The 25914-nt window shown below is 39.6% G+C and overlaps 1 protein-coding gene across 6 annotated transcripts in view; it reads right to left on the bottom strand.

Moving 5' to 3' along the window:
* The window catches only part of LOC136858371 (zinc finger protein 594), a 393129-nt gene that overhangs the window by 14755 nt on the left and 352460 nt on the right, over positions 1-25914 (bottom strand). For 5 of the 6 annotated variants that reach the window (XM_067137860.2, XM_067137864.2, XM_068225531.1 and 2 more), the window contains one exon: positions 21133-21921. The exons of the other annotated variant lie outside the window; for it this stretch is intronic. In XM_067137860.2, coding sequence (XP_066993961.2) covers positions 21652-21921 — 270 coding nt within the window. In that variant the 3' untranslated portion in view covers positions 21133-21651. Of the gene's footprint in view, positions 1-21132; positions 21922-25914 lie in introns of those variants that run through there. 6 annotated transcript variants of the gene reach the window in all.

The raw sequence follows: 25914 nt of genomic DNA, 5'->3' as shown, positions 1-25914 counted from the left end.
TCTCAAAATTCTTCTGTGCCACCCCAAGGAAGGACATTTGGGGGGGGGGGTCTGTTCCGGGAGGTACACCTCAACGCCGCGCATTCAAAATTCGCGCCTAAATGAACTCCTCTATCAATCAAAAGTGAAACTAATAACACAACAAGTTGGAACTTTAATCAGATGATGTCACCACCGAAATATTATGTAATTTTGTTATTGTGCAGTTTCCTAAACTGGGTGAATTTCTCCTTGTTTTGTTTGCCATTCATCAAGAAGTTTGGACATTCTTTCATAGATGACACTACCAAGAAACTATGATCATGCACCCTGGTGCGAGGTGTAAGAAGTTATAATTTAAAGAAGTTTGGTATTTCTAGGTTTTCCATAACTGATTTATGTTCATTTATTTTTGGATTGGCAACACTTTTTTCTTTCCGCCAGTTTTGAATCTAGCTAATCACTAATTTCTGTAATTAATTTTCAACCTATCATAGGCTTCTTGTTCGATTCTGAGTGTAACTTTGAGATTAACCAATTAAATTGAGAGGATGTGGCTGGTTTAGTCTTGAATGATCTCGAACCTTCCCTGAGGGTTTATAAACTGCGGCTTTTCACTTTTCTTGGTCAATTGATCGTCGTCTTACAGTGTGTGTGTGTAAGCAAGAGGCGGGCGGCCTCTTTCGTCGGCAGCAGAACATCTATAAGGTAATGGCCACATAAATTATATCTCTCTTGTCGTAGCTACCTCCGCAGCTTAACCCGAGGGGAAAGGTCCGAATCCTTAACGAAGTAACCGACTTTTCTAAAATGTAAATTTTCTTCTGACTAATGTAAACTCGCTTTGACTGTTAATCGGGGATAGAGAGTGAGCTACCCTCTCGAGCTCCCCTTAATCTTGGTTTGAGGTGGCGACGTTTTCGCAACTGTAATGTATTAAAGTTTTCCGCGCCACCTCAGTAGCTTGGGATTAGCCCCTGTTTTTTTGGCCGAGAGCCCTACAGGTTTTAATATTTCATTATCTGGAGCGCAGTGGACGCCTCCATTCTGTTTGTATTCGGGCATTTATTTAACCTGTTCTTTTTCGCAAAGGTCCTGTAGGTTAGGTACGAGATACCTCTGTGTAATAATATTTCAATTTGTAAATAGCACTTTGTAAGGCCTGAGATTGTCAGATTTTCATGCAATGTGGCCTTGAGTAGGCTTGAGAAACTCAGAGGCTGTTAGCTCTTTTTAAAGTTTTGTAATTGTAAAGAGTGCCTCTGGAAGGCTAGATATTGGAATTGTAGGAGCAAGTGCTCTTTGAATTAGGGCATTTCTGCCCCTGACTTCATGGTTCCTAATTTTTAACTTAAATGGTATAAACTGGATCCGGTATCTCTGGAATTGTAAAATTATGGGCTTAAAGCCCAGGATCTGTAAAAATCACTAATCTCGGACTTTCCTAGTCTTGTTTCAAGAGTACTTTGTACGTGACATGTTCCGGCTCCACGGCTAAATAGTTAGCGTGCTGGCCTTTGGTCACAGGGGTCCCGGGTTCGATTCCCGGCAGGGTCGGGAATTTTATCCTTAATTGGTTAATTTCGCTGGCACGGGGGGCTGGGTGTATGTGCTGTCTTCATCATCATTTCATCCTCATCACGACGCGCAGGTCGCCTTCGGGAGTCAAATCAAAAGACCTGCATCTGGCGATCCGAACTAGTCCTCGGACACTCCCGGCACTAAAAGCCATACGCCATTTCATTTCATTTCATTACCTGACATGTTTTATGTTCACCAAGTGAAAATTGTTAAGTCGTCTTTTTCTGAAAAAATATGACCGTCAGTTAAATTGATTTTGATATAGATAGACCCATTCAACCTGGCACCTTCTTCAACCTCTTTCTGCTCCACGGGTATCCCCGTAATAATAATAATAATAATAGTAATAATAATAATAATAATAATAATAATAATAAGGCTATCCCACATCAAGGTCTGCCTTAAAGTGATAAAAGTAGAAGACACTATCTACTATCACTGAGCGAGTTGGCCGTGCGGTTAGGGGTGCACAGCTGTGAGCTTCCATTTGGGAGATAGTGGGTTCAAACGCACTGTCGGCAGCCCTAAAGACGATTTTCTGTGGTTTCTCATTTTCACAACAGGCAAATGCTGGGACTGTACCTTAATTAAGGCCACGGACACTTCCGTATCACTTCTAGCCATTTCCTAATCCATCGTCGCCATAAGACTTCTGTGTGTCAGTATGACGTAAAACCAGTTGTAAAAGAACTACCTATTATCATTACCAAGTGAAGTACGGCCCAGACTGAAGCACAGAAAGCACTGCAATGGAATGGCAGCGCTAATCAGCAATACCTGCTGTGTTGTACAGTGTTGTCAACTGGAAACTGTAAATGTAATTATGCAGGGTTGCCAGATGGCTGCAAGAGTTTATTTTAATAAATACATTTAGAAAATGTATTCAAGACAACACTTGTCCTAACAAAGTAACATATGCATTGGGGTATGTGCATAAATGAAGAAATCACATTCTTAAAGATATAAGACTTTTAAAGAAATGTGATATGATGCAGGGAAAAATAACATCGGATCCTGTTTCAGGATGCAAAATCCATCCTAGAAATCTATACATGATGGCGGCAATGATTGGCTGAGAGGAGTAAAAGGAAAGAACTTCTAGATGTGTCAGCATTTCCAAGTTAAACCTTTGATGGGGATCCTAGATTTATTGTAGCCCAATTCAGGATAGGGAAATCATCAGGGATCAAGGATTTGAGACAGGGAAGAATTAAAAAGTAGAAATTGAAAGAGATGAAGACCAAGGAGAAATTTCAAGAGGAAAACATGAAAAGAGTCCCAAATGGGGAATTAAATGGAGTGGAAGAAGAAAGGTGTGAATTTCATTATCATTGTCATCATCATCATCATCATCATCATCATCATCATCAATGTCCCACTCTAGTTGCCCGGGTGTAGTTTTGTGAATTTAAAAAGGCATTTATAGAAACTTGTGGATGGACTAGTGCCAAGAGAAAGAAACACCTTGGTGGAGTGAGAAATTTAGAGAGGCAGTAAAACAAAAGAAGACAGCATTAGAAATATGGATACAGAAGAAAAGTGAGATAAGTAGACAGATTTACAAGGAACCAAGAAAGACTTGTCAAGAGACTTGACAAGAAACAAAAATGTTTGGAGAGCTACATGAGAGAATTGGAGGATGTAAGAGCAGATAGAAAAACATTTTACAGACTAGTTAAAAAGAGAAAAAGAAGAGAAAAACAGTAAAAAATAAGAAAGATTTGTTGGTTGAGGGAGAAGGCATAAAGAAGAGGTGGAAAGCTATTTGAAAATGCTTCTGAATATCAAGTGGAAAATAGGGGATGAAGAGACACAGGATGTGATAAAAGACACACATGATTTGAGGGTCTCTGAGGTTAAAGGAGATATTCTTGGGAGAAGTTGAAGGGGCAATCAAGAAAATGGATTCTGGAAGAGCAGCTGGATGTGGTGAAGTAACCAGTGACATGATCAAAGCTGTCAGCAGTCCTGGACTCTATTGGACAGGAAGCATAATCAAAGCAGGTTGGAAAGATAAAAAAGTACCTGCGGGATGGGAAAGAGAAGAGATACTACCAGTATTTAAGAAAGGTGACAAAGAGGAATCGTTAATTCCTCATGTTGCTAAAATGGAAGAGTATGGAGAGCACTAAGAAATGAAGGAGTTGCAGAGGAGATAGTACATATGGTCCAGGTACTATACAGGAAATGCAAAAGCAGAATGAAGACAAGAATTGGTTTGAAGTGAAGACACGAAAGTATGTTGTCCCCTCTTGTTTATTATTGTACTGGACAAAGTACAGAAGGAAATCAAAAGGAAGATGGAGCTAGAGAATACTAGAACTTGGTTATTTGCTGATGATATTTTGATATAGAGTGAAAATGAACATTCAGTACAAATTCAGTTAGATGCTTGGAGTGAAGTAACAGAAGACTGGGACATGAAAATAAGTAAAGGCAAGAGTAAAACCACGGTGGTAATAAGAAGGATTGAAAGAGAGATAATAAAGTTAAACAACAAGCCCCTGGAAGTAGTTGACACCTTCAAGTAGTTCAGATATGTAATATCACAAAATCATCATCATCATCATCATCATCGTTGACCATCTCCAGTTGCCCGGGTGTGGTGTACAAGCCCCCTCCATCTTTGCCTGTCCATGAACCACTGTTCTCTCATAATCTTCTCCCAATCTTGTCCTCTCTCCTCGACATCTTTCTTCACCAGATCTGTCCATTTTCCGCTGGGTCTGTCCACTGGTCTTTTTCCTTTTACTTCTCTTTCATATTCTCTTCTTGCAGTCCTGCTTGCACTCATCCTTCTTACATGGCCAAAACACTTCAGTCTTGCTTTCTGAATTTTCTGTAGCAGGGAGTCTCCTATTCCCAGCTCTTCTTGGACTTTTTCATTCCTGAACTTGTACTTCCTGGTCTTCTGTATCATGGTACACAGGAACTTCATTTCTGCAGCTTGGAGTTTTGAGTTGTCTTGTTAACGTGGGTGTATAATATGATTTATATAATGTCATCTTTGCTTTTAATGGTACTTTTTTATCCCACAGCAGTTGTCTTACTTGGTGGTAAAATTGAGTTGCCTTGATAATTTGAATGCCCACCTGATACTTTGCAAGGTTGTCTTTTGATACTATACTACCCAAGTACTGAAACGTTGGAACAATGTCCAGTTTGGTGTCATTCATTCTGATTTGTAGTATCACAAAATGGGACTGTAAAACAAGAGATCAATAACAAGGTGCAAATAGCAGGAAGATTTTACCAGAACATAAGGGACACAGTATGGAATGAAAAGTTCCTACAACCATGCAAGTAGGTATTATATAAGACCTATTTTGTTCCAGTGTTAACATATGGAAGAGAAACATGGACATCAACATTCAGTGAGGAAAGCAGGATCCAGGGAGTGGAAATAAAATTCCTTAATAACTTAAGAAGAAGGACTGTATAAGAAAAACAGAGATAGAGAAAAAACTGGGTATCAAGAAACTACAGAACAGAATAGGGACCAATAGACTGATGTGATCTGGCCACTGGCGTAGCCAAGGGAGCGGGGGGGACCCAGTGGGGCCAGGCCCCCCCAAAAATGTTTCCCGAGGATCAGCCATTGTTTTACGTACGATACGAACAACTTAAAACTTACGCCGAAATGACGAATTAACGTAGCGACAAAGAATCTACTAGCAGGGCTCAATATGGCCATTCATAATTCTCCATATTTGTACTGCTTGAATGAAAGGAAGACACTTAGGATTGTGATGCACGGGGATATTTCACTGTAGAGGCCTCAGTATTGGGAATGTGTTGACAAATGCCAAAAGATGAGGAAAGGGACAATTAGCCAGGGATTACTCAGTAGGGGGCTGGAACGTGACCATCGAGATAACAGGGTCCACGGCCAGAAACAGTTGAACAACATCGTGTCAGCTTTTGCAGATCAGTTCCAGGAAACTGGGGTTGTACCGTGGTTGAAAGATGTGCTGTGTTTAAGTTGCAGCATTCGGAAGACTGTGACAGGATTGTGAGCTGCACGTTAGTTTCTCATTTTGTGCCATATAATAACTTTATTTGTCACTAAAGGCAAAAAAAATGTGCATCCTCGGTAAGTTATGATTTTTTTTTTTTAAATTCTAACAGTAGCAAGACAGATTGCAGATGCATACCTTAGTCCTACAGGTAGGTCTATATATTTTGTCAAATGCCCGGGGACTGATTGGAACCTTAAATGGCACCATCAAAAGTGCATGTAACTATCTTGTAATTAGCGGACGTGATAACTCAGTTCCAATGGTTCTATCTTCTCATCAAGACGGCCGAGGCTTGAGTCGCAGTCAATGCATGAAACATTTTTAAAATGGGAAGTCACGTTCTATTGATACAGATTCTACTTAAAACACTAGGTCGCGTGCCTTACCTTTCTTTAGTAAGTTTGAGTAATAACCGCATCATTTATGATTGTGTATTTTGAGTATCAACCATTCTTCGGGCTTACCTTGTACCTTCAATGGTGAGTGGATGCAGTGGCGTACCCACGAAATAATTTCAGTGGCCAGGTCTAGACCAGTAGCGTGGATACAACTTTTCCATGGAAGGGGTTGTGAAAAGATGTTTTATTTTGTATTTAGAATTTGCTTTACGTCGCACCATAGGTCTTATGGCAACGATGGGAAAGTAAAGGGTTAGGAGTGGGAAGGAAGCGGCCGTAGCCTTAATACTATGTTGAATGTTCAGTCTTCAGCCCTAAGGCTGGTTGGATCCTCAACAGCTCCGCCATCAGCTGTCATTAAGGTGTGAAAATGGGAAACCACGGAAAACCATCTTTAGGGCTGCCGACAGTGGGGTTCGAAGTGGATGCAAGCACACAGCTATGCGCCCTTAACCGCACGGCCAACTCGCCCGGTGGATATGAAAAGAAAGCTGGTCCTACCGAGTGCGGTGACTGATCTTCTGTAGATATTGATGGTTTTGATTGTTACCATGTAATTATATCCAACAATCGAAATCATAGCTTCTGTACTCTAAACCGGCTGCATTATTGAAACTGTTCGTAAAATTGATAATATCATTCTTCGTTTGTGAGGAAGTAGAATCTTCATTTATTTATTTATTTTTCTAAAGAAAAGGAACCACTTTGGTACTACGCCCCGTGAAGGTGACTACCTGTCAGGTCATAGATATTTCAATCACGGGAGACTCATGGCCAACTCTATTGCACCCACAAACAAGGCTGTATCTTCCCGATCCCATGCCTTTCTTAACTCTGTCAGTGGCGGGCATCGAATGCAGGCTGCCTTAAGTCTAATTATAAAATAAGGAGACCTAAAAGTAACAAGCCGACTCCGCGGTGTAGGGGTAGCTTGCCTGCCTCTTACCGGAGGCCCTGGGTTAATTCCCAGCCAGGTCAGGGTTTTTACCTGAATCTGAGGACTAGTTCGAGGTACACTCAGCCCACGAGCTTATAATTGAGGAGCTATCTGACAGTGAGATGGCGGCCCTGGTCTAGAAAGCCTAGAATAATGGCGGAGAGGATTCGTCGTGCTGACCACAGAACACCTCGTAATTTGCAGGACTTAGGGCTGAACAGCGGTCGCTTGGTAGGCGATGGCCCTTCGGGGCTGTTACGCCATGGAGTTTGGTTTGGAAAAGTGTACAGAGAAGGAAGCGACACACCTGCAAGGCTCTTTAGCTTCCAGCTAGTTCTTCCGTCCGGTCTCGTGCATTTAGGACAGTTGGAAAACGTACGCCTTAATAAATGCTCTTCATAAAACCTGTGTAAACATACTAACTGAATCTATTTATAAATAATCACAAACGCCTCCTTTTCATGTGGTTCAGTTGGTTGAGTCGCTGTCCTTCTGAGTTGGAGTTCGCAGGTTCAAATCCCCCCTTTGGTCGGTGGCCCTCAAAACGGTGTTGAAATGGCAACAGCTCCATGTTGTTGGTTTCTGGCACGTTAATAAAAATTATACATACGAATATTAGCGTCATAAAACTGTAACTTTATGCTTCTATATTCTGCACCCCAGGCTTGCAAGGGAAACGAATTAACAATTTGCTTTACGTCGCAACGACACTGATAGGCCTTATGGTGATGGTGGGATAGGAAAGGCGTAGGAGTGGGAAGGAAGCGGCCGTGGCCTTAATTAAGGTACAGCCCCAGCATTTGCCTGGTGTGAAAATGAGAAACTACGGGAAACCATTTTCAGGGCTGCCGACAGAAAGGTTCGAATCCACGGGCTCCTGGATGCAAGCTCACAACTACGCTGCCCTAACCGCTAGGGAAACTAATAGGACAAGGTAAACTCTCCCTAGCATATGTTGTGACATATATTTTTCTTTACCAACTAAGAAAATATCTATACCCATACCCCTTACATTCTATATTTACTTATTTATTAGTGCCTTTTTTACAGTGGCGAAGTTAGGGGTCGAGGCCCTCTCGTATACTTAACCACATAGGCCTACTAATCAAAATCTTAAATAAAATACTGAGATACGTAAAACAGTTAAAACTACATAAATTAATAGAATTAAAAATAAATTTAAATAAAAACTAACTAAATTAATATTAAAAACTAGTTAATATTTAAAAGTGCGGCTCCATGGCTAAATGGTTAGCGAGTTGACCTTTGGTCACAGGGGTCCTGGGTTCGATTCCCAGCAGGGTAGGGAATTTTAACCATCATTGGTTAATTTCGCTGGCACGGGGGCTGGGTGTATGTGTCGTCTTCATCATCATTTCATTCTCATCCCGACGCGCAGGTCGCCTACAGGCGTCAAATAAAAATACCTGCACCTGGTGAGCCTAACATGTCCTCGGACACTCCCGGCACTAAAAGCCATACGCCATTTCATTTCAATATTAAAAACTCTTAAAAATGACTAATCCTCAGGCACGCACATATTCACACTTCAACCATTCAGTCAGCTGTCCTCAGCAGGTAATCTCGGCAGGTGACCTTAAATCTTAATAAAGAGCTAGTTTCTCTGACCTGAGCTGACAGGGAATTCCATAATGTGGCGCCGATTACCACAAATAATCTATTAATTTTATTTGTGCGGTGCAGTGGAATAGAAAGAAAGGATCTAGAATGTGTATTTAAGTTATGAAATGATGATAAAAAGGTGAATTTAGAAGCAATATACAGTGGCTGACTTTCAGCTAACACTCCTAAACACTCGTTAAAGTGTGTAGCTGCCGACGTTTATCAGGCTTCAGCCATGAGACAGCCTGATAGTATCGGGTGGTATGAACATCGTACCCGATGTTGTAAATAAATCGCAGGCAGGAAATCAGTGCTCGTTGAAGTTTAAGTGTTTCTTCTCTCGTCATATCAACTAAAACAACGTAACAGTAATCAAGAATAGGGAAAATGAGTGTCTGTATTAGTTTGGCCTTTAGCTCAAATGGAAATATATCCCTCTGCCGTTTAAGAGGGTGAAGCACTCCAAAAGTCTTTTTACGTATTTCTTTCGTGTGACCGGAACAAGCAAGTGTTTCATTCATAATTAAGCCGAGATTTTTAACCGTTTTACTGTGGGGAATAATGTTACCATTCAGTAGGATAGGCGGGATTGCGACATTGTTTGAGCAGCTCAGTAATTTTCGTGGTCCAATTATGATTGCCTGAGATTTTGTGGAGTTTAGTATAAGAGAATTTCGTTGTGCATATATACTGAGTCATCAGAGGCCATTGTTAATATCTTGTCTTGCAGTGTCGATATGTTACTTCCTGTCACGGATGGTATGTCATTGATATAAATACAGAAAAGTAAGGGCCCTATAATACTGCCCTGCGGGGCACCACTAAGTTTCATTTTCCATTTAGAGGCCTTGTCGTTTACTGTTACACGCTGTTGATGGTTGCTCAAATAATAACTAAAAAACTTAAGTGCAGCCAGGACGAAATTTAGCAGTTCCATTTACTTTATCATAGTCGGAATTTCTATAGTGGCAAAGGTGCTATTGAAGTCAAGAATGATAAGTTTGGTGAGCAGTCGTTTGTCTATAGGATTTCTTCTTACCTTCAAAAGTGCTGTCGCGGTACTGTGACCCTTCTTAAATCCAGATTGCAAAGGGTCCTAAGGAGCATTTTTATTTAGGTATTCTAGAATTTGCTCATATACTAAATGTTCAAAGGCTTTAGAAAGCGCAGGGAGTATGAACACAGGACGAATGTCAGAGTGATTGTGGGTCTAAACTCTTAGGTACCAGTATAATATTCAATACTGTCTGTTTTCCAGACAGTAGGGAAAATTCCGTTTAGTAAACAGTAGTTCAGTATGTGCGTCAGTATAGGCAGGACAGCACCAATAATGTTATGTATAAAAGTAATAGGAATATCATCTACACGCGTGGCCTTTGATTTAATCAAGTACAAAGCCTTTTTAACCTGATTTTTTGTGACACTGTGAAATGTGAATGGTGGATTGGCTGGAGGGGAGGGCGGTGATTCGGTGCAGTTAATTGGGGTAGGTTGAATATTTATTCTACTAGAGTAATCGTTCAGTTCGTCAAGTAGAATGTCAGGAGTTGTCTGGCTCTGTTGATGTTTTCCTATTCTCAGAGATCTAAATTGGTCCCATGCGCGACTGGAATTAAAGTTGTTAGCTAAATTCTGGAAATATGCACATTTTTAATTTCTAATTAACTGCTTTGTGCGATTTCTTAAGATGCGGTAAGATTCAAAATCTGTCATCTAAGGTTTGTTTATAATGTCGAAATAACGAGTCACGGTGGGCCATCATTCTCTTGGTTTCTACATCTAGCCATGGAGAAGGGCGAGAAACCTTTATTCGATGTGTATGTGTGTGTTTCTTTGCTGCATTAACCGTATAAAATGTCACTTCTTTATAGCTTATCACATGACAATTATTATAATAAAATTACCGTATTTATATTCTGGCTTGGGGACTTGGTATTTGTCCCAACATTTTCCTCTTCATACTCAGACAATATAGTACACTACCAAGCACCAAAGAAACACACAACAGTGATTACATCCCTCCATACAGGGTTGGCGTCGGGAAGAGCATCTGGCCGTAAAACAGGGCCAAATTCACATGTGCAACACAGTTCGCACCCGTGACTCCACAGATGTAGGAAAAACGGAAGAAGAAGATTATGATGATGATGATTACTATTAGCTTACGGAATCCGCACGAATCCACCACTTTTACTTGGATCCAAGGACACTCATTTCCTTTTTAGGTATTCTATACCACCTAAACTCTGGAAGTTTGGTCACCTATCAAAATAAATGCCCCCCCCTCCCAAACTGAAATCCTGGCTACGCTACTGGATCTGGCCACGTTGGCAGGATGGAAATAATGAGAACCCCTAGACTAATGATGGAATGGAAGATGAATGGAACAAGACTGAGAAGGAAACCGCAGAAGAGGTGGATAACCAAAGTAGAAAAAGCAATGGAGAGTTGAGGCAGGAAATGGCCCAGAGTATTCAGTGAAGAATGGTGGAAGAACTGAAGAGGGGGTGGTCACTGGTCCATTATCCCATCTGGTAGGGAGTTGGACAGAGGGTGCAGAAGAAGAAGAGAAATACAATATTGATAACATAATATTACTTTTCAGTGAATCTTTTCATGGATTAGCTCAATGGCATAGCCACTGGCTTTCAACCTGGAAGGCTGAGGTTTGAATCTAGGTCGATCCTGGGATGAGATTTTAATCTCAAAAATCATGTGGTGTTATGGACAGCATTTGGTCCTAAAACCAAAGCCAGAACCAAAATGAGCCTTGGTCACTCCAATGACCCCAAAAATACCTGGAATAAGCTGAAGAAAGTTAGTTACTGTATCTTTTCATTATACAGGGTTTAATGCAACATGACCTGTTAGTGTTCCTGTATTATCAGATTTATAAGGGAATACAATATTGATAATGCTATAATACTTCTCAGCAAATCTTTTTATTTTACAAGGTTTATCATGACATTATTATATATGTATGGTTTGTAGTGTGGATTACAGCAGTCATATCCTAGTTTGTACAGCAGGGGCAAGAGATGAGTGGCCAAGAGTGCTGTGAGTCAGGATACCATTTGCTATGGAACAGAAGATGGCATGTCAAACATATCCTGAGTAGTGGCCATCTTTGTGTTTAGGTGGCTATTGCCCGGTTTCTGGAACGTGAGATATCGAACCTATAGCGGTATCGAATGGTTAACTTGTGTTTTGGCGTTGCACGAACGTAAGATACATCTATCGGTTCGACAAATCGCTTGCTAACTTAGAGGGCCCTGAGCGGGAGATATCTATTTGTTAACTTGCTGGGCGCGTGCGCAGTACTTCAGTATCAGCAGCTAACATTGCGTTTGTTAACATTTTCTATGGCTTTTTCATCTTCTTCCGTCGGCGTAATGTTCTAATGAACTATACAGTAGTGAAAATTAATTCAAAGACAGACTGAGGCTAAACAAATATACTGTCGTAGGTATGGTAGAGGTTACAGGCGACAATTTGCGTCCTGTGACAAATAATTTTCCATTGTTCCCTGTTGATCAATTATTAATTACGATAACCTTTAAGATTCAGTACTACTGCGTCTTGTCATATTTGTATCTGTGACTGCATTCGTGTCCATAAAAGCACTGGTACCAGTAACTGAGTATAACAGATAATTACACATTTATCGTAGTAGGCCTACTGCAGGCCTTCTTGAATTGGCAGTGAGCATATACTTTTATCGTGGGATTGTTTTTAATTAACGATATTACATTACAAGGAACTAACAGGTTATATAATTATGTTAATTACACGATGTATGTCGTTATACTGTGATCAAACAATGTTCATATTTTGTAATAACAGGGAAGAGATACGGTATACTTATAAGGCTCAGTGCAAACTGGATTGCGCGTGACATGTGCCATTCGTGTGCATATTTCATTCGAAATCCTCAAACAATATAAAATTCTTCTGACAGTCCTTAAACACCACGAAACTGACACCCACTTCTGCAAGAACTAGTCGAATATCCATTTCTTCCTGCATGGCAAAGAGGGGATAATAGGAGCTGCACAGAAAGCTCAAATGCGATGCATTACTTGTGCGCATGCGCCTGACAATCTAGGGAACACACCTAATGCTAAAAAACAAAGCAGTACGAGGGGTGGCATCTAGTGTGTATTTATGAAACTTGATCAACGAGCCAATAGTTGACAGTTCGATAAGTTAGCTGCTGTTCCGCTGTGCAACGCAGCGAAGATTTATCGAGTCGACAGCTGTAACAAAGCAATAGTTATCGGAAAGATATCTCATCATTCCAGAAACCGGGCAAGACTACATAATACATTGGTGGTGCCTAACCACTAGGAGAAATTCTCATTGGGACTAGTGCAAGTAGGGCAGCATTCTATATCACAGAAATTTACTGAGCATATTCAGAGAAGTACCTATTTACAGAGGCTTGCAGACTTAAAATCAGTCTATAGTGAAATTGTATGTATGTATGTATGTATGTATGTATGTATGTATGTATGTATGTATGTATGTATGTATGTATGTATGTATGTATGTATGTGTGTGCGTGTGTGTGTGTGTGTGTGTGCGTGTAATTTGAGTATTCATTAACTGCTGTTATCAACTTATATATGAGAGCAGTAAGGTCCGATTGACTGCAGCTACGAAAATACTGTACACCTGTAGAAACGTGCATGTGCACCGGCTCCCAGTGTGCCTTGTGCATAAGCAGAATGATAACATCCACTCTGTGTAGGCCTGTAATCTTTAATTAACGGCATCATGTTATGCAGTTTATACAGTGAGCATAGCATATCAAAGAGGAAGTGTAAGATCTCCACAAGTTACCATGCACTGTCACACAGATGGTACTGGCAACACCTGTGCTGTGCCATGCAATTAACAGAGGCATGTGCAGTACTATTGCTTACATCTCCATAATAAAATAATACACGTAACTCATGTTTAACGATGATTTCAGCAGCTGGACACTTTGGAGTATTTTTGAGATGATTTAGCTGTCTTGGAAGTAGCCAGCTCTCTTCTTCTTCATTATCTTATTTGTACAGAAGAAGAATCAACACTTCAAGTAGTGAAATAGAAGTTTATGTAGCACACACAATACATGATCTTCACAGTATCCCAACTGAGATGACTGCATTTTAATAACATCTAAACCATCCAAACACTAAAATAATATATCCCCCACAAACTAGAATACAATAGCTTTTCCGCAACAACCTTTTCCACTCACAACAGCACATTATAAACACTTTCTGATGCATATGTAAGATACTGTATGTGCCACTCTGTGTAGACCCATAATCTTAAAGTTCGTGAAGCAGGTACTGGTATATCATCAGTTGGTTTGCTGTGGAGAGAAGGTGGGCATAATTTACACTGCGTCACTTTTGAAATATTTTGCACTATGTATCCATCTAAATGATACACTAAGCATTCTCTGTCAAAACATTGCTCATTTAAGACAGGGAAACTGTTTTACCGGCCCTGTATTGTATCTTCAGTTTGTGTTTTCACTGCATGATTCGTATACTCAATTGCTCCTCCAAGAATACACGTATGATTAACAAGATATAGTTGTTGATTCCCACAGGGAACCTGAAATATTTGTCCCAAATGAATAAATTTATAGTTATTATATTAATTATATTATACGAGGATTGGGGCAAAAGTCATGGCAACAATTTTTTTTTCCTTCTTGTAGATATGTGAACGGATAACAAACGTATATGTGTCGTGTGGAAGTTCTGCAGGCACAGTGTGTATGCAGAACAACAGATGGCTCTGCGATAGCTGGTAGTAGCGCAGCGAGGGCTGTGAAATCAGTCAGTTGGCGAGTGTCATGCGAGATGGAAATAACCTGTGTTGAGCAGCGCGCTTACATCAAAATAGCCATTCTCTGAGGGAGAAATGCGATGGATGTCACAGTGAATTAGTGGAAGCCCTTGGGAATAATGTCCTACCATACCGTACAGTAGCACGGTGGGTAGGAAAGTTTCAGCAAGGACATGTGTCAACCAGTCATGAGTAATGTTGGGGGCAACCTGTCCGTGAACGGACCGACGTGGCACATGCTGTCATCGAGCAGCTCCTGGATGAAGACAGGCAATGGACGCTACTGGAGTTAGAGAGGGCAAAAGGCACCGTCCACAGGATATTGCGTAATGAGCTGCAACTGCGCAAAATTGCATCGCGGTGGGTACCGCATGCACTGATGGCAGTTCAAAGGTGGGTGCGCTATGCAATATTCTCTGACCACCTTGCACGCTGGCAACAGGACGGTGATCAATTCTTGTCATGAATAATCACCATCGATGAATTTTGGGCCAGGGCATATCAACCAGAACTGAAACGTCAGTCCGCGGAGTGGCGACATGCTGGATCACCAAGAAGGCAGAAGGTCCATCGGAATCCTTCCCCAGTCAAACTGATGGTGATCGTCACGTATGACGTCAGGGGTGTCACTGTTTGCCACTTTGTTCCACATGGCAGAACAGTGACCGCACAGTACTTCAGGGACTTCCTCCTGGTACGACAGGTACGACGTGGTGTAGGGGAGAAACGTCCGGATATTGTGGACAGTTCAATAATCCTGCACAACAATGCAAAACCACTTAAAGCAGAGTGTGTGGGGCAGCTACTGCAACGTTGGGGATGGGAAGAATTGGAGCACCCACTGTACTCTCCCGACATTTCGCCCTGTGACTTTGATCTCATTCGAAAGATTAAGGAACCACTACGTGGAAGGCGGTTTGCAACATGAGAGGACATTGCTAATGCTGTGCGCCGACAGGTGACCCGATTTGCACAGGGTCTTTTGGCCCAGGTTTGTCATGTCAACTTCATGTGTACTGTGTTGTCATTCTTTTGCACCAGGAAGGCCATATTGCCCTGTATATTACTGTAATAAATTAGTGTGTTACGATATTTCAGTGCTATTCATCGTCCACACACGTAGTTAACACCTTGTCCTTTCGTCTGTATATGTCACATTTTCCAACCGGACTGGTATCTTCAACAAAAAAAATAGTTGCCATGAGTTTTACCCCAACCCTCGTATATTAATTATGAATATTGTTATTAATATTATAATTATTACATTAATTATACTATATTATATTATAAATTTACTCATTTGGGACAAATATTTCAGGTTCGCTATGGGAATCAACATCTATATCATCTGATGGCTAGGCAGGCATCAAATTTTGGAAATGGGACAAAGTCTCTCATAGTGCATTGGCACTGCCGGTGGCTCCAAATAGCCTATGCAGTGGCCTCCACATATGCATTAGCCATGCACCTTAGTATGTGTGCTATTTACCAACTGATGAGTCCAATTTAGCACACTGGGGCGAAACGCTGGCAACCAGGAATGAGTTAGCTGGAAAATTTATAATGACCAATAACGGACCAATGACATTGGTATGATTAACAAGAGACATTAAGGGGAATTCAGCTCAGTACTCCCAGTTTCTGCCAGAGGATAAATCAAGGGTTTTTTTGCAAGTTGCATTACGTCGCACTGACACAAATAGGTCTTACGGCGACGATGGACAGGAAAGGGCTAGGAGTCGGAAGGAAGCGGCCGTGGCCTTAATTAAGGTACAGCCCCAGCATTTGCCTGGTGTGAAAATGGGAAACCACGGGAAACCATCTTCAGGGCTGCCGACAGTGGGATTTGAACCTACTATCTCCCGAATACTGGATACTGGCCGCAATTAAGCGACTGCAGCTATCGAGCTCGGTGAAAAATCAAGTTTAGGTGATATGTAAATGGACTGTGACATATGTAAATATAGCAATTCAATAGTGGACAGATGATCGTCACAACTTGGTGATCACAGGATACAAAAATGGCATTCGAGGGTATCTTGATAACATCTTCCTGTCAAAACATAACTGTAATTGTTTTCCCACTTCTAAAGTGCTTTTTAAGGTAACTCTCAAGGACTCTAGTGTTGCAAAGTGAATGTATTTTCAGTATCTCTAAAGATATTCTGCCACTTTACTAATGTGTCACGTGCCTGTGATGATTAACACGTTCACTTCCGGCCATTTCCTGAACATAATGTTTTCGGGTGTGGTATACCATCTGTGAAGGTTCACACAGTCAATCAAACACGTATACCAGTGATGCCTTTATTTTTTATTTTTTATAACAGACAACAAAACAGCCCTGCATCCAAAGGTACTCCTCCTTCCAGCCCATCAACATCAATGCGTACTAACCATCGTTTATTTTCTGTGGGCTCTCTCCATCCCGTTACGACAGGCCTCAGGAGTACCTCTGGCTCAACTTCAAAGACATTACCGACCTATGGTCGTGCAAGTATACTTGCACCTTGCAATATGTACCCATGGCCAGTAGACAGTAATGATTGGTCTTTGAATGTTAAAAGCTTACAGTAGTAATCACAAAAATGCATATATATTTCCATTATGGCAAACTATATCACATATGAGTGGCAAGGTATTAGCATCAAATATGAATTATTAGTAAACCTAAGACACTAAACACATAGCTTGAAATATTTCTCACCAAACACCTTAAGGCACTGGTGAAAGTTTTTCCGACTTAAGTCGGATGCGGGAGTGAATGTGTTAATACAGTGCTCGAGTAGGGATGGATAAATTTAATGCATCAATAAGACAGTTTAAATCACTTGTGAACTTTCCATTGCTTCGCGGTCTTCTAAACCCTCTGAATTAACACCCCAACAGAATTCTATACCATTAACAACAGATCTACTGAATAGCTGAAAAGGCAACCTTACATTCATTCATTGAAATTAATTAGGATTCAAATGGGCAGTTGTAAGTTTATAGCAAACTTTCCTGTAATATGAATAATCAACAATACAACCATTGTATTTAATCTGTACTTTGTCATGGAAATTATTTCTTACACACTTAAATGTACGTGGTGCATCTAAAAAACCCACAGTTTTCTGTATGAGTCAGCTGGATTGGAAACTGAACAATCTAAATTTCTCTTGCCGGATATTCCTAAGCATTTTCTTACAGTTTTATTCAACTGGCTACCATCAGACATGAAACCAAAGGATTCCTATACCCACTTGTTCTAATTGTTCTTATTTTTTTAAATTTTTACTATGTTACACCTACGCAGGTAGGTCTTATGGCGATGATGGGATAGGAAAAGGCTAGGAGTGGGAAGGAAATGGCTGTGGCCATAACAAGGTACAGCCCAGCATTTACCTGGTGTGAAAATGGGAAACCACAGAAAACTATCTTCAGGGCTGCCAACAGTGGGGATTGAACCCTCTGATGGGATAGGAAAAGGCTAGGAGTGGGAAGGAAATGGCTGTGGCCATAACAAGGTACAGCCCAGCATTTACCTGGTGTGAAAATGGGAAACCACAGAAAACTATCTTCAGGGCTGCCAACAGTGGGGATTGAACCCTCTATCTCCCGAATGCAAACTGCACGGCCAACTCATTCAGTAGTCTAATTGCATGATAACCTGAATGAAAATTTTTGTAATTATGTCACTAGGGCTGGCATTCCACCTAGTGTATATTGCTATGGGCTGGATCCAGTTATCCTGGAAGGGAACAAACATGAAAACTAGGGCATGATTTGCCAACTGATCCCTGCATTCCTCTGAAGTAAATGTTCCCAATTCAACAAACCCTTCACTTATGATGAATCCGAGTTAAATGAATTTCTTCTGTAAGCTTTACCTCATTAAATATCAGCATCCCCTAGGTGTTCATGCTCATTCTTTCCACTAAAAAATTGTGCTATGGCAGCAGTAGCATGATAATTTATGCTACCGGTATACAAACATTTAAGGCCCTTCACACATTTTCTTAAATGAGCTTCAGAAGCCAAAGGCACCAAGTCATGATTTAAGCAATGCCAATAACTCCCGGCAGGAGACTTTATTTTCAAAATAGAATAAAAAAGTAATTCATCACTATATCTCATTTCTTTAACATTGTATCAAATACATATATATATATATATTTTTTTTTTTTGCTGAGAGATGCAAATTGTTTTGATTATTTGAAACTGCTCTTTTATTTTATATCTGAAATATTTTTTCAAGGAACTGATTTCAGCTTTAGCGACATTTAGTTTATTCTATGTACTATTGAAATTATGTATCGGATTCTTCAATCTCCTCTTTAACAAAGCAATTGCTTTCTTAGCATTTATGGCATCAGTGCTATCTTCAACTGCTAAGCATATGGGCTGATCACTGACATTTTTTTATGTTCTAATTAGGGCTTTTAAAAGACATCTGTTCACATCGATTGCCTCTTCATGAAAGTTAAATTTCTTAACTGTCATAGAGGGATATTTGGGCAGAATAGGAAATATATGGAGGAATGCTTCCGATTTTAATTTCCACCACTGTTTCGGTATCTCTACTCTTTCACCATTCACTGTAAATGAGTCTACTTTTATTAAGAAGTTATCTCAAAAATGAATTTCACACATGAAACAATTATGAGGAGTCAGCTGTCTATGTTATCTCCGTACAGCCTTCTCCCATTTCAGGAAGATGCTACTCCCTTTAGGGGTTATAAAGAAGTGCCTAACTGAAGAAGATCTGTCATATCCAGATGTATAACCAGGTATGAAACATGTGGGCATGTTGCAGCAGTAACTCCCACACTGAAACACCCTGTCTTCAAGTACAATAGTGATGTACACTACTGTTTTTAAGACATAACACAACTTGCACTATTCACTAATAAATACATCAATAATATAAACTGCCTAAACCTCTTAACAGTGACAATGGAAAGCAATATAAGTTCTGTTAGCTTGATACAAAATGTAACGTACACTAATGACAAGTCTCATCTGCTTCGGTTCTGGTGATTGTGCTGCCGCTGATGGAAGGACCACAACTTCTTCAGTCAGCTTATGAGTGAAAAGAGAAGAGCATACACTTCCTCTTCTATACGCTATAGTGAGAGAGTAAAATGTTAAAGACAGCCGAATGGCCCGCCGATTGTGAAATGCAGTCAATGATTCCGTTTCTGACAGGAAGGAACATGTCAGCAGCAGATGTTTACCCCAATGCAATGAGTGACAGCAAAATGGATAAATGGGTAGGTCATTCAAGGATGCACAGGAGAACATTCATGATGAACCATGATCAGGCTGACCTCCTAAAATGATTTGGTGTGCGCAGTTGATGCAAAAATTCATGAAGACAGGTGGTTCACGATCTCCACTTTGTCTCTGAAATTTCCCCAAATTTCAAAGTCAGTTCTGTACAACACTGTTTCTGAAAACTTGCAGTTCAGAAAATCGTATTTGCGATGGGTTCCCAAGCTGCTTTCTGAGGAAAGAAAAAAAAAAAGTTGGCCAGTGCTTTCTGACCTGATACAGTGAGGAAGGAGATGAAATCTTGGACCGCACTGTCATGGGGATGAAACATGGGTGTCTCATGTAATTCTAAAAACAAAGCGGCAGTCAGTGGAATGGTAACACATGAATTCTGTAGCCAAAGTGAAAGCCAAACATAAAATATCAACACGCAAGATTATGACAACTGTGTTTTGGAACAGGTGTGGAGTCCTGTTAGTCAAATTTATGCCACAAGGGACAACAATAAATGCAGCTGCATACTGTGCAACCTTAAGGAACCTTCGGCATGCCATATAGAATAAGCTACTGGACGAGTTGGCCTTGCAGTTAGGGGCGCGCAGCTGTGAGCTTGCACCCGGGAGATAGTGGGTTCGAACCCCACTGTCGGTAGCCCTGAAGATGGTTTTCTGTGGTTTACCATTTTCACATCAGGTAAACCTGAAATATTTGTCCTGAATGAGTAAATTGATAAATCCAATATAAATGGTCCATTATTAGACATTATAAATCTTCCAACCAACCCATTCCCAATTGCAAGTGTTTTGCACCAGTGCGCTAATTTGGGCTCATCATTTGGCAATTAGCATACTCACCAATATGCATGGCCTGTGCATCATACAGTGGAGGCTACTACTACTTACAAGCTTTCATTCCCCACCCTGAAGGGGAGAGGTGGGCTACCTGGTGGGTTACGGCTATTCTCTGTCGTCCAGGAGAGTTGCAAAGGTAAATATCTGACCTGACCGGGAACCAAACCCGGGGCCTCCAGGTAAAAGGCAAACACGCTACCCCTACACCGCGGGGCTTGGTTGGTTAGAGATTTATAATGTCCAATAATGGAGCATTTATAATGAAATTATGAATTTACTCATTCAGGACAAATATTTCACTTCCCTGTGGGAATAGATATCAACATCATCTGATGGCCTAGTAGGCATCAGTTTTTGTAGAAGAGACCAAGTCTCTCATAGTTCATTGGCACTGCCTGTGACTCCAAATAGCCTACGCAATGGCCTCCACTGTATGCACTGGCCATGAATCTTGATCTTTTATGGATCTTGTCTGTCAACAAAGTATTTTAAAATTTTAACCCCCAAAACAAAAAAAATAGCTCTAGGGTTTTTTCAGTCATGAAATTAACAGTATTTCATCCCGGTTGTGGCAATGAGCTCATCAGTTTGATTGTCACACTGGGACGAAATGCGAAATAGCTTGAATACTTACAGAATTATTTTTATTTACAATATTATGTACATAAAACTTGATGAATTAGTGAAAGAATGAAACAGTCATTCAGATCCATTCATTTTTGGTATTGGTAGGAGGTTGTAAAACATTATATTTTTATATTAAAAATACAAAGAAATTGATGGGGATTCCTAAGCCAGAGAATAAAATCCCAGCATATTTGGTTAAAAACTATAAATTTTTCAGAATATATCTTCTCATAATTATTATGGTATTTTATGCATATTCTTGTGATGATATGTGTTTTGTGAATTTAGAGATTTCACAAAGAAAATTCCATGATGTTTATTCTTAAATACTGCAAAAGCCTGGAGTAACTGAAGGTTTTCCACAAAGTAAATAATTTATTTTCTTCATATTGCTTTGAATGTTTTCCTATTTGACAATGCGTAAGTTCTGAGATTCAGTTTATCTTTATGCACCAATTTTGGATAGTCCAAAACTTAAACATTTAATCATTTCATATGGAATAATGAAATTTTCATGTTTTACTACTGATCTAGTAGGTGTTTTTAGAATTATTTAATGTGAACTTGAGATCCTCTGATCCACTCATGTGGAGATATATCACAGCATTGCAATGGTCCCCTTTTAAAATGTCCGAATCGATATCTTGAATTTCTATATCCGCCATTTCATGAGAAGAATCAGCTCCTGAGACTTGCCCATCTTGTTTGTTAGACTTCAATGTTGTAGTTTGTTCTAACTTTTGCTCACTGAACTTCAGATCTGATTTTGGAGGTCGTACATGAAAAGTTGTTTCATGAACCTGTAAATAATTTCAGAAATTTTTTACAATATGCAGAAATGTGATCTGTATCTTAGAGGGAGAATGATATATAGATATTCTCTGTTTTTGGAGGGATCACAAAAAAGAAAGCATATAATACAGGAAAACAGGAAATTTGAGGATCAATTAAAACCATCAACAATTTGACTGGACATCACAATAATGGAATATGTATAATTATATCTTACAAACATTCCAAGATAAATTACACGAGTTAAAAAACTCAAATACTTAAATTCAGTTTTACCAGGAAACTTAGTCAGTTTCTGTGAAAACTTCTTTCAGGTCAGTAACTTTGATAAGCTAAGCTCGTCAATAAACGTAGTACAAAATAACTCACTTGAATCATATTAATATCTAATGTCCTCTTTACTTTAAACATAATTGATTATTTCTATCCAGATAACTATATACAGTGGTCTGCCAAATTATTATACTCAGAACAAGTTATTGCCTTTTTGAAGGGCAAAGCTGTTATATTTTCCATTGTTAGTCCTACAGCTTGTCCATTCATGAGTTATTTATTCTTTGGAGACTGCTAAATATATCATGAAGTTGACAAGTCCTGAAATAGTGTTGTGTCATTGTTGGTCAGCCTGGAACTTCGGCACTATTGGCGCGTAAGTTGTGTATTACTATTGCTCGTTGATGTCCTCTGGTTATTGTAGTTTATCTGTTCTATTTTAAGGTTAGTAATTACAAGTTACTCTTACAGTAAGGAATGCGGAGTACTTAGTAATAGTAAGCCATGTGGAACGACGCTTTAAATCCGTTGTTATTCTCCGTTTAGGGATTCTAACCTAGAAATTGAGATGGGGAAGCGTTGTGACTTAAGACTTCGTAAGAAAGCCACAATTTCTACATTATTGCCCCACTGTTAGTATAACCAATGGCAGATTGCATCAATTGTGGGGTTTCACAGTCATCGGTGAGAGATATCGCCAAAAAATCAAAACAAGCACACCTCTTGACTCATGCCGCATAGGTCAGTGTGGCAGAAAAAGGATAACTTCGTCCAGACTTGACAGAATAATTCGCAATTATGCAACAAAAATTCATCGTACACCTGCTAAAGTGTTAATAAATAAACTTCGGAATGCTGGGATTGCTTTATCGCAAAGAACGTTAGAGCGGCGTTTCAAAGAAATGGATCTGAAGTGCCACCGCCCTTTAAGGAAACCAAAGTTGACAACTGCTATGAAACAAAAAAGGCTTCAGTGTGTGCTAAGTATCACAAAAATTAGTTAGAGGAAGATAGGAATGAGGTTTGTAAAATTGTACATGAAATTTCTTGTGTTCTCATGATATAAGATAATATTGAATAATACTTTCATACACTGGCATTGTATTTTTTTGGTTTGCTTCTCAGATGAATCTTCGATACAGATCCTTGATGATAAAACAGAGTTTGTTCGACACCGCAGCAATGAAAAATTCAATGAAGAATTTTTTGTACACCCTAGATTGGGTGAAACAACCTCTCTCCATAATGATTTGATCTGTGATGATCAACAAGGGTAATGGCCCTCTGTATATTGTTCAAGGCACGATGCGGAAGGATCAGCACGAGCTGTTGCTAAGGAACGAACTTTTGCCTCAAGTCTCAGAATGGTTCCCGAAAAATGATTTTACCTCCATGCATGATTCAGCACCATGCCACAAGGCTAAATCGGTAACAGCATTCCTACAGAATCAAAAAATTAATATATTGGACTGGCCAGTCAACTCGCCTGACATGAATCCAATAGAAAATATTTGGAAGACACTGAAAAAAGAAATTACTAAACAAGGTGTCATTACAAGCAACAACATACTCCTAGAAAGACTTGATAAGGTTAGAAACAGCCCATATATGGAGGAACTGGTAAGAAAATGCATTACAAGTATGCCAAGAACGGTCTCTGCACTGATTGCGGCTAAGAGGGGCTTCACAAAATACTAAACGTTTGATCATTACAAATACAATTGTAGTTAAGAAACTGCTTTTTCTGTGGAAAATGGTATATAGAAAATGCGAAATACAAATTAAATAAAGAAAATACATGAAATATTACCAGAAATATATTTATTTTGCCAAAATGTTAGCAAATCCATGTATTTTCAATCTGAGTATAATAATTTGGCAGACCACTGTACATTTACTTCCTGTTTGTCATCACCAAATGTCATATTTTCTGCATCCCCTGACTTCATTCGACTCATCACATTACTTGCAGTTTAGATTTATTCTGATCATGTGCTCCTGCTCCAAGACTACATTCATATCATTCAGCAATTTCTCCAAGTATCTTGCAGACTCAGATTAAGTAAAATCTACAAAACTTGGATTTTCTTCTCCTATAACTTTGATTATCTTTTCCAAATTTCTGTTTGATTTCCTTTACTGTCTATTCTAAGCTCACCAGACAAGAGATTAGTTACCCCCTGGAGACATTTTTCAAATACTGTTCAACTCCACCTCCAGCTATGATAACTGCCTTGATTCGACAAGGAAGGGAGTCCATAAGTTTCTGCAGGTATGCCATATCTAGCTGTAATAACTCACTGATGATGAGGTCCCGTAGAGCCACCAAATTGCAGGGATGCTGTGTCACGTTTTACCCACAGTTCAAAATAATCCCACACATTTTCTATAACATCAGGAGAATTTAGCGGACCAGTTGAGCTTTTGATACAGTTGCAAGCAATAAACTTCATGATCAGTATCGATGTCTGAAGTATTTGATAAATTAAAATTAACTATTTATTCCACCTTATCGATACTATATATTTATTACCTTAAGCAATTTCTTCAGTTAGTACAATTGAATTAGTCATTTGAGAAACACCTCATTTTCTGTTGAAAGAGAGTTATACATACCAAATTGTTAGTGAAAGCAAGGCACATCCAATACCTATTCAACACCACATCTCCAATAAGTAAGCACAGTGATACGAGATGTTCAAACATTCGTTCATTTGAGAAACACCACAAGTCCTGGAGATGTGTTGTTTCTCAAGTGACTTAAAGTTTGTAGCTGGTGGTAGTACTGCTCCTCCTTATTTTAATGCAACCTAAAACAGCTGTAAATGTGTTCAGTTTGTTGTTTGTTGTTGTCAATGTTTGTTTCCGAGTAAAAATGAGTTCAAGTGAAAGTGATATTAGTAATTCTATACAAGTGTGAAATAATTTAAAAAATCACGAGTCAAGAATGAAGAATACGAACACTGGAAAAGAAATGTGGTGAAACAAAAAGAACACGGATTCAATTGCAGGTAAACCTATAAACATAGTGTAGCCTTAGTTGTTCACACATACTTGTATAGTTGGTGCCATTAAACAGAAAGACTAACTTGCTTAAAATTTAGTATTATTATAAACACTAGGCCTACTTGATTAACCTACCTGTCAAGAGTTGTTAGTTTATTAACGGCTTATCTACAATAGAATAAATCCTCTAATTTTTAGAATCATTCCAATCGAACAAGCTGGTTTTAGACCTCAACATAGTTGTGAAGATCAGGTGCTTGCTCTGACAACACATATTGAGACAGGTTATTGATCTAACAGCTGCATATGATACAGTGTGGAGAGAAGGTATTGTATATTTCTTCAAACTGACAAAGTAGTCAAATGTTGCGTCTGATTAACAATATGCTCTCAAATAGAATTATCCAGATAGTCATGCATACAAATCACAGCAAAAAAAGGTACTTAACAATGGACTACCTCAAGCATCTGTTCTCTCTCCATTACTGTTTAACCTGTATATTGCAGACATACCTGTCACGAGCTCTCGTCAATTTGCTTATGCCGACGATCTGGCAATAATTAGTCAGCATGTGGATGCTAATGTGATAGAGAGAACTTTAAATGTAGACCTGGATGTTCTGTGCACATACTTCAAAATGTGGTGCTTGAAACTAAGCCCTAATAAAATGGAAACCTGCGTCTTCAATTTAAATAACCAGCAAGCGAATATCACCTTGAAA

Source organism: Anabrus simplex, chromosome 1 (assembly GCF_040414725.1).
Source record: "Anabrus simplex isolate iqAnaSimp1 chromosome 1, ASM4041472v1, whole genome shotgun sequence".
Taxonomy (NCBI): Eukaryota; Metazoa; Arthropoda; class Insecta; order Orthoptera; family Tettigoniidae; genus Anabrus; species Anabrus simplex.
The sequence above is the reverse complement of the archived record's forward strand: the minus strand, read 5'-3'. Positions and strand labels throughout refer to the sequence as shown.